Source organism: Cynara cardunculus (assembly GCF_001531365.2).
Source record: "Cynara cardunculus var. scolymus isolate 2C chromosome LG 2, CcrdV1, whole genome shotgun sequence".
Lineage (NCBI taxonomy): Eukaryota > Viridiplantae > Streptophyta > Magnoliopsida > Asterales > Asteraceae > Cynara > Cynara cardunculus.
In genome coordinates, this window is record NC_037529.1 from 63,572,563 (window position 1) to 63,583,497 (window position 10,935).

The 10,935-nt window shown below is 34.4% G+C and overlaps 1 protein-coding gene across 1 annotated transcript; it reads left to right on the top strand.

The window, feature by feature from the left end:
* Positions 1–8,765: 8,765 nt before the first annotated feature.
* LOC112507660 (U-box domain-containing protein 26-like) lies at positions 8,766–10,169 on the top strand. The gene has a single exon (XM_025112320.1). The coding sequence runs from the start codon at positions 8,867–8,869 to the stop codon at positions 10,112–10,114; it is 1,248 nt and encodes a 415-aa protein (XP_024968088.1). The 5' UTR covers positions 8,766–8,866; the 3' UTR covers positions 10,115–10,169.
* Positions 10,170–10,935: the final 766 nt, after the last annotated feature.

Here is a 10,935-nt window from a genome sequence, read left to right on the forward strand (position 1 = left end):
TGGTAAAATATAAGTCTGTTCCACCATGTTCCATGGGGTAGGCGTAGAACAGACATGTTCCATTTTGTTCCACTCTATTCTTATCTATTCCACAAAAAAAATCCTATCAAACATAAAACAGGGATCATTATTCTGTTTTATTCTATTTTATCCGGTATATTAAACACAACCTTATAGGAACCCATGTGAGTTATCAATATTTGGTATATGATTTGCATGCCCATTTCATTAGATACAACATGTACTAGTTAAGCACCACTTTTTAGTATTCATCTAGTTTAACCTCCTTTTTTTTACTTGGAATCATTAGCAAGCGATTGGTAAAACGTGCATTAACCATAAAGGTGATGCCTGATTGGTTTAACCTTGAGCTCCAAAGGTTAGAAATGTCTGGAGGTCTCAAGTTCAAATCTAATGAGGAATAAAAATCTCTTTGTAGCCATAGAGGTTCAAACGCGGTGACTTCAGGCTACCTGCTGCAGGTGGTCGCTCTGGGATTAGTCGGCTCACATAGCAAGTTGGATTGTTATGCACGCATTTTCACTATCAACAACGTACAATTCTTGAGTTGATATGGTCCCAATTTTTGTTTATGTAATCAATTTATGTCATCATTGCTACACAAGTTATACATTGGAAAATATGTTATGTTGCCAATTTTGTTCAGCGTCGTTGTTCAGTTACTTAATTACAGTGTTTCTAGAAATTAACCATGAACTCAGCAAGCTTTATAGTTGACATGTTCGATACATCTCAGAAGTTACAGTATTTCTAGAAATTAACCATGAACGTCGCAGGCTTTCTAGTTAACATGTTCATATATGGATTTTCTCGAGGTTTAAGAAGAATATTACACACAATATGGATTTTCTAAGTAGTCTAAATCAGTTCAATTGATTTGCAAGGAATCAGATGGCATTTTTTTTATAGTAATATTGTTTATACCGTAGCTTTAACTTTAATTTCTGTGGACATCTTTATTACATACACTATTTTAAATACATTGAATGAAAATATAGCCCATAGAATTTGGATATTCAAAAGACAACATCAAACTTTCATATGCATCAAAATAAATAATACAAAAAGCATTTTAGGCATCCTTTAAAAAGCAATTAGAAAATAATTAATATCAAGAAAAAAGATAAAAGTATCCATCTATGAATAATGTAAAGCTAAACATAAACCTTATAGCTTTTTATGTTTCATCAATTTTTTGAGGATTATCATATAATTTTGATATATATATATATATATATATAGAGAGAGAGAGAGAGAGAGAGAGATGAGCGTTCAAATAAAAACCACCCAATTTGTATAAACCATGAAAACTTCATTCAACCAATCATACTTTTTCATTTTGTTCATTTTTTTGTAATTATGAGAGGTTGATTAACCATTTTTATTGTGGAGGGTGTTAATCATGGATATTATCGTCTTCATTATTTTAATTTTAGAGAAATACATGAAACAGTTTCATTAAATATTATATGAAACAATTTCATAACCATATATGAAACAAATTCATCAAAAGAAGTATTATATGAAACAATTTCACAAGATTAAACAATTTCATGAAAAAATTTCATAAGATTAAACAATAAAATCGACGTATGAGGGTGGTTTGTACGGTTTTTACAAATGAGGGTGGTTTTCATTTGATCGCTCATCTCTTTCTCTCTCTCTCTCTCTCTTTCTCTGTATATATATATATATATAGGGAAGGGTTCAAACGAGAACCCCTGTGATTTGCGAAAACGCAAGAACATCCTATTAACCTCATATTGTGATAACAATAAAAATTAAAAGATTTTTTAAATTAAAAATGAAATTAGAACAATTCAAAAAAAATTGAGAGGCAAAAGGGTAATATTGGAATTCAAAATGATAAAATTTAAAAAACACGATCACACTAAACCCAATAATTTGGATAACATAATGGGCTATTATGGTTATCGCTTATCTCAACACAATTTGGTGTGATTTGAGTGTGATATGGGTGTGATAATCATGTGATTATCACACAATTATCAAGGATTCCACTCGACTAGGGTTAACTTATGAAATCGACTACCGATTTGGTGTGACATGGGTGTGATAATCATGTGATATCACTATCATAACAGCGCACTCGATTTGATCATGGTTTCGATCGGTTAGGGTTAGATAATCACACATTTATCACAATGAGTACTCATGGTTTCGATAGGTTAGGATTAGACAATCACACATTTATCACAACGATTATTGGTAAAATCCACTAAACGATTTGGTGTGATATGGGTAATGATTTGGTGTGATATGAGTGTGATAATCATGTGATATCACTATTATAACATCACTTACGCACTCAATTTGATCATGGTTTCGATCGGTTAGGGTAAGACAATCACACATTTATCACAAGGATTACCCATGGTTTCGATNCATGGTTTCGATCGGTTAGGGTAAGACAATCACACATTTATCACAAGGATTACCCATGGTTTCGATAGGTTATGGTAACAACCGATTGATCATGGTTTCGATAGGTTATGGTTACACAATCACACATTTATCACAAGGGAAAAGAAGAGAGTGGAAATGAACGTGCAGGAAAAAAAAGGATAATTATAGTTAATTAAAACAAAATAAAAATTATAAAAATTACTTAATTACATTACTGCTCTTATTAATTTATTTATATTTAATATAAGTTAATTTATTAATTAAAAAAGTTTGAGGTTATTGGGTTGTTCTTGCATTCTCATAAATCACAGGGGTTCTCATTTGAACTTCCACCTATATCCAACCCGTTATGCGAGCCGACTAATCCCATGGCGACCACCTTACTTTGCAGATAGCCCGTAGTCACCGCATTTGAACCTTCGTGGCCACAAGCGGATTTTTATTCTTCCTTGGATTTGAACCTGGGACATTCAGGTACTTTTGACATTTGGAGCAAAGCTCAAACCAATCAGACATCATCCTTATGGTTGATATGTTTATATTCAAACATGACATAATAAACTTAAAGTAAAGTTTTTAGCATTATATCTGGGAGGGGGATCTTTTAAGAAACACTGTAAAATTGTGGTGATCTTGAGAATCAATGTATTATGTGTTATTTTACTGGACTACGATTTAAAGTTTTGATTAACATATGTTTGTTTCACATTGTGGATCTTTTTGGTTTGTTTGTGAAACGAATGTTACACGTAAAAAAGTTTCATATTGTGAATCAAATACATATGAAGTAATTATATTGTGAAACAAATCTATGTTAATTAGTATATTAAATGCTAGCCTTAAATAGAAAAAAAAATTATGTGAAACAATATATTAAGATAAAAGTTGTCACAGTTACAAAGGGGTAAAAACTCGATGAGAAATAGATATAATGGCAAAGTGGGTCAATTAAAAAATTTAGTGATAAAAAATAATAAAACTTGTTTTTTAAAAGCAATAAATTATATTAAAAAAAACAATAATAAGAATTACACATACAAAGGCTGAAGCAACAAGATGTAACAATTAGAAGTAGATCTTCCCTACAACTGTAGAAAACAAAAAAGAGAAACATGAGTATAAGGAAAAGGAATACCAACAACCAAACAAATAAGATGCACAAGAGGAACAAACGAGACGTCCGGTTTGGATTTTAGAGTGGAGTTGTAAGTGAATTGTCCCAAGAGATGAAATTCTTACAGGAACGTCTCGAGATCCAATTATTCACACATACCTAAATGTCAGATAACAAAACCATCACAAAACTCAACTTATTTCAAAAAACCATTTTATAACGCTAACCGAATATCAAATATAAGGTCACCCAAATAGTTATTTGCAAAAAACTTGAGAATGAACCTGAAATCAAGGAAACACCCAAATGATCACTCATCACTCTTAGTAAAGGAGTAGCAAGTGTGATCATTTTGTTTCCCTTCAATTTTAATAGATAATATGCATTTTTCAAAATAATAAAAAAAATCCATATATATATATATTGATTATTTAAACTCATCGTCTAACGTAACTATTTTTCTAAAATTCGTATTTGGTTAAACAAAATCTAAAATTTATAGTATTATATATAGGAGCTGAGTCAAATAATATCTAATATAAACCACTTATTTAAAATAATTATATTTTTTATTAAATAAATTAAAAAAAAGTAATTTTGTAATAAAAAATAAAACTCATAAATGTAGAATTTATTCCCTCCGTAAATTTAAAATCCATAACTCCCATGAAGAAGTAATTCATAACTCATCCATAAAAACAGTAATTAATTGTTCACGATGTATATCCAAATCATTACATAATGTTTTAGTAATTTTTAGTTTTTTTGTTCTTGATGTTGTTGGGTTATATTGTCTTCACAAGATGATCATAACATGTAAAAAATATGTGGTATATTTGATAGTAGTTCAAATCGTGATACTATATGTTTTTGGTTCTGTGTTTATCGGAGATGTTTGACGAGTGTTCAAATTTGATTATTCATTCTGTTCACAATGTGTATACACACAATATTTTTAGAGACTTGTAATTTCTTTAGTTTTCTGTTTTTGGTATGTTGGTGTTCATATTGTGCTCACAAGGTGAGATCGCAGTGTGTTACTTGATGATAATTGAAACTCTATTATTAATATATTAGGGAATTGTATCAAAATTGACCCAACTTTGACATGATTCCTTATTTAAGAAACAAACTTTCAAAATTATCGTTTTAGGGTTTAAATCAGACTTTACATTTATTTAAAAGTATTCATTATCTCATTACATAATAATATTGACGTGGAAGGACTAAATTTCAAGTCATATTTAAAGATTTAAACAAGCATCTCATAAGATATTAAAACTTGGTTGGGCCAAACACGAATATTGTTCATTTTCTTCTTCCTCAATAGTCACCCACTTCCCGAATTGTACACAAGCGGCTTCACCATGTTCCGGCCTTCGGCTACACACTACACTGCTCCGACCGCTTTCTTCCTCAACCTCCATAGCCACCTCAACCCTCCACCCACCAACAATCACCACACACCTCTCTTGAACTCTCTCACCCCTATGACCCAAATGTGTCCTCTTAGCCCAGCCAACTAACCATATGATCAAAGTCGAAATCAGGCAACAAGTTTTCAATGTTTTGATTCGTGACATTCGTAATTCTTTAAGTTGTGGCACCTCATAGAAACAACCAGCCTTTCAGGCGATTTAGGCCTAGGGTTTTTATGGTCTTCGTGATATTCAACCAAAAAGTCGTTTTTAAGATAATATGGAATGTGGGTTTCCTTTGCTAATGGGTTTTTATCAAAGGGGTAATTTGTAATTTGAATCTTTGACGGTGAGTATGATGAAAAAGCCAAGTTGTTTAGGGTCAGACTCTTACATTGGTAGTCCACATCCTTGGCAAATTCTAAGGGTTTGGGAGGTTGTTTTATTGTAATTTCCATCTCTTGTGAGGGGTAGAGGTGAAACCAATGTACGATTTCAAGAAAAGGGTCTGAAAAGGCCATCTTTACAATGGGTGGGTGGTGGATATGTTGTTATGGGGAAATGATGTCAGTCGTCAAAACGAGTGAAGATGGAGTGGTCCGAGTGGATCGAGCAGAGTTCAAGTTGTAATCAACACTATACTATAGCACTTATTTTATTTCATACCACATCATCTAGAGGTAACCGGTTACCTTCTGAACAGATAATCGAGATCTTCTAATAAATGAAAAGTTTGCATTAGCACTAAAATGATAGTTTTCCAAAGTTTGTTCCCCCAAAATAAGAAGCAGCTCAAAATTGGTTCCATTTTCAATGTCAAAATTTGTATGTATTAAAATATTGTATTATTAGTGATTATTTTAAATACATTATAAAATGTTAAAAATTTTATACCTTTTAATGTTATTTACGTTTTTCAATTAGTTTTTATCAGACATAATTAGTTAATCAGATAAAATATCATCTATGAATCATCTTATCAGTAATCAGTTACTCTATCAATTAACTGTTAGCCTATCCATTAGGTAGTTTGACAAATGAAATTTTAATTAAAGCAACTAATGATAGAATTTAACATGAGTTTTTTTTATAATTAAAAAAGGAAAATGTGAAAAACAAAGAAGATGCGAGGGGTGGCAAATTTGGGTTGGGGGGAGTGGGACCCAGTGGGTAGTGTTATCCAGGGGCGGGAGCACGAATAAAGAAGGAAAGATGCGACAACCTTACCTGGCCCCCGCACATTCCTGCCCATCTTTGACCTTTGACTCCCCCACCCTTCCCTTTTTAAACCGACCTTCCCTCTTCAACTTTGCTTTCTTTTACAAATTAAATTTTAATGGAAATTTTTACTTCTTATGTTTATTTGTAATAATTATTAATTTATATTTTTTTTACAAAATTCCTTATCAACTTATAATAAATTAAAATTATTTAACTTCTTCAAAAACTTCTTATTACCGATTTGGTACCGGTATAAGTTGTTTATCCAAACACTCAAAARTACTTATTACCGGTGCCACACCAGAATAARTCAATAARTTRTTTTTATAAGCAATCCCAAACACTCCTTAAGATTTCTTAACTTTGAATTTAAAGTTACAATATCTCTTATATTATCTACAATTTAATCAAATAGTATAGAATACCAAATCTTTAGTAGAAATGTATATAATTAACAAATATTGTATTATATATTTAATATTTTACACATCAATAATTAATAATTAATAATTATATTTGTTAAACTATCTAATAAGTTAACTCTTAAGATAAATTATTTGTTGATTAATAAATATTATATTATATATTTAACAGTCATGTTTATTAAAATAAAATAAAAATACATGTTGAAATATTAAAAAGAAACCCTTAAACTTATCAAACACTACTAGAAGTATTTTTTTCAAGAATCTAACTTATAACTAACTAAATTAAAAATATCAAGTGAATTTATAAAATAAATTAAATGAGTGGTTTACCAAATGCTTATCATATAAGCTCTTACCAAGTCACACTACCTCATCGAATGAAAATGGTAAGGACCAAGAATCTTACCCTGTATGAACGAGAAAAAGACCAAGAGTCTTACCCGGTAAGTAAGGACGACGATTCTTACTACGGTAAACGCTTACCAGGTACATTGTTTCATATGGTGTCGTTTTGGTAGACTAAAATCTTACCGCTAAGTAAATAATAGTGTTAAATTTTACCCGTAAACACTTGCTAGGTAAGTGTTTAGTAAATAACCCTAAAGTTGTAAGGAATTATAATTATCATTTTATAATAAATGCCTTTTAGGGCTTAGAAAGGAAATGGGGTATGAAGTAAAGTCTAAATTCAAAAAGAACACCAATAAGCAAACCTGCTTTGTTTGGCCAACTGCAGTTCTAAAGTTGTGTCTCTCTCATTTGGTGATTTGCACAAATGACAACACTCTTTAGGTGTAAACCACTTTCAACATACATTTTAGAAATTGCCTACATTGGAATTATAATGTGCAAGACACCCACACCCACACCCACCTATCCATTATAATTCCCATAAATATTTAAAATAAATAAATAAAAGGTCCCTTTCCAATAGTTGTTTGGGATTCAAAGATTGAAGCAATCACTCCATCTACCTCATTATAGTAAACTATAATATGTGTTTATTATTTGTGTTGTGGGGATGACATCATCCTTAATGGCTTGTGATTTTTCTAGACCAACACAAACCAATCAAACCATCATTTTTTACTTTATTTATCTATCTCATGTGGTTTTCAATACCCCTCTTTGACTACCTATGCCACTGCACTGGTCAAACATTGTAATCAAACTCACATTTATATAACAAATGATACGTACATTCCCCAAATATCATTCAAACATATCTTGCATTTATTTTGGTCAAGGAATAAAGTCACCATGTGGATATGTACTCCTCACAATACTTCCAAAATCATCACACCTTTTACCAATTGCTAAGGCTGTAAATTCTAAAGGCAAAAAAGAAAGCTTTTGATTATGTTCATTCGCTACCAAAACTTTAAGCTCCACCACCATGTGAGTTAGGTCATAGGCTAATGAGAAAGAGTCAATACTCAGGTCCCCAAATGACTTTAGCATATTATTGCTGGACCACAACCTACCTTTGATCAATTTAACAACCCTTTGACACAAAGATTTCATTTCAAATTGGTACATATCATCTCGTAATTGAAGAAGCTAGTTACGGTTTTTACTTGGTAGGTGGTGTTGATCCGGAAAACCTCTAAAGTTTGGCCCACAATGTTATGGTCAATTGAGACGTTGTTCCAATAAGAATCAAGAGTTTCACTAGTCGATTAAGGTTTACTTCATTATTATTTACCCCTTTTATATCAATAAAGAATCGTCTCAACTCTAAAAATAAAGATGGAAAGATAATGTGTGAGAATAAAAATAGGCAATAATCCAAAGTTTCAACGACATACAAAATTACAAATGGGTAATAAACAATGCAAAGAAGAAAAGGAGGAGGGCCTGTTGATGTAAATGGGAGTTAGATATCCTTCCAGCATGAAAGTGGGTCCTACTCACCTTTGACCAGACCCCACTCCATTCAACAACTATGGTTAAGGCTCAAGTTAATGGGTACACACGTGTGGAGAAGAAAAGAAGTACCATAGTCAGATAAAAGGGGCCACAGCCCGAACCTCTCTTCCTCTCCAAAACAAAACTCCCCTTCTACGGAGACCCTCTGTTGGGTTTGTCCCTCTCGTCAATTTCGTATATATGTCAAAAAGCCAAACCCAAAGATAGAACTAACTCAAATAGAATTTACGGAGTCCTTTGTTTGTGCACATATATATACACAGAGATAGGCAAACACAGAATCTGGGAGTGTTAAAAGGTAGGAAAACATGCCTGGGAGCTTAGAGCCGTTGGACCTGGGTGTCCAGATCCCATATCATTTCAGGTGTCCGATCTCTCTTGAGCTTATGAGGGACCCGGTCATCGTCGGCACCGGTCAGACCTACGACCGTTCAAGCATCGAGTCATGGGCGGCCACCGGAAACACCACCTGCCCCGTCACCCGACTTCCTCTTACCGACTTCACCCTCATTCCTAACCACACCCTACGCCGCCTCATCCAGGAATGGTGTGTCGCCAACCGCTCCTACGGTGTGGAGCGGATTCCAACGCCAAAACAACCGGCGGATCCAGTCATGGTGAGGTCGTTGCTCAACCAGGCGGCCTCTGAGTCTAATTCTAGACATGCCAGGCTGGCCGTCCTTCGTCGCCTCCGTGGGCTGGCACGTGACTCGGATAAAAATCGTTCGGTGATCTCAACGCATAACGCACGTGAGGTGCTGCTTGGGGTGTTGTTCTCGGAAACGAACTCCAACTCGTCCGAGTTGAATCTCGAGTCTCTCGCGGTTCTATCTTCCTTCCCACTTTCTGAATCGGAGTGTCTTTTGGTGTCCTCGGATCCCGATCGTATTTCCTACCTAATCTCTCTTCTCTCGCATTCGTCTATTGATGTCCGAGTAAACGCAGCCTCCTTGCTTGAGAACGTCGTCGCCGGAACGAGATCTCCGGAGCACAGAGCAGAAATCAGCAATCGCGATGAGATTTTCGACAGAATTGTCGGAATTCTGAATTATCCTTTGACATATCCGCGAGCAATGAAAGTAGGAATCAAGGCGTTATTTGCTTTATGCCTGGTGAAGCAACACCGTCACAAGGCGGTGGAGGCCGGAGCTGTGGAGGCACTGATTGACCGGCTAGCGGATTTCGAGAAATGCGACGCAGAGAGAGCTCTAGCGACGATCGAGCTTCTATGCCGAATACCACAAGGATGCGCGGCATTCGCGTCTCACGCGCTCATCGTACCTCTGTTGGTAAAAATCATCCTGAAAATATCCGATAGAGCGACGGAATACGCAGCCGGAGCACTTCTGTCCCTTTGCTCGGCGGCGGAAGGGCTGCAGAGGGAGGCGGTGGCGGCGGGGGTGTTGACGCAGCTGTTGTTGCTTGTACAGAGCGATTGTACAGAGCGTGCAAAGCGAAAAGCGCAAATGCTGTTGAAACTGCTCCGGGATTCGTGGCCGGAACAATCGATTAGGAATTCGGATGATTTTGCGTGCAGCGACGTCGTTCCTTTTTGATTCTGGATGATTTTTGTCCACTCTTTTTCTTTCTTTTCTCTAATTTCATTTTTATTAAAAAAAAAAGTTAGTAGTTTTTTAGAAAAAGAAATTAAAAAGAAAAAAGAGCATTAAGGTTCTAGAAGATGGGTGGAGTATATACAAGAGAATGGTATCTCGTTTGGGGTGTGTATGTAAGAAATTTTTGATGGTGGGGTTGCTTTTTGCTAAATACAAAACTTCAAGGTTCATTTTGCAATTTACCTTTTCTATTCATCTCTCTCAAAAGAGTTCGGTACTAATTTATTTGGTATGATTATGATCGGTACTAGTTATGGTCCGTTTATCAAACACCTATCCTGTAAGCAATTACTGGTAAATTTAATACTGTTGTTTACTTACCAGGTAAGATTTTAGTCCACCAAAATGGTATCGTACCTAACAATATACCTGGTAAGCATTTACCATGGTAAGTCGTCATCACTTACTGGGTAAGATTTTTCGTCTTTATCATATTCATCCGGTAAGATAATGTAACTTGATGTTCACTTGTCCGAATAAGTGTTTGGTAAACAATCCCTTAGTCTGGTTTGGTCCCTACTAAGTCGTTATGCTTACTAAAAAAGCACCGTGTGAATTACTCAACTTCGTATAAGGGCTTCAAATCTTTGAGAGGAATATTAGACTGTATTTTGACATAAAAAAAAAACAATACAAGGTAATTAAAGGAAATATTATGAATTCCGAAGGTAAATCGTGGCTGACGAGTGTGTGCCCTTTATGTATATTAGAGGATTTGGGGTTGTGTTGTGTTTTTTAGGAGATAAGTTGTAATAGAATAT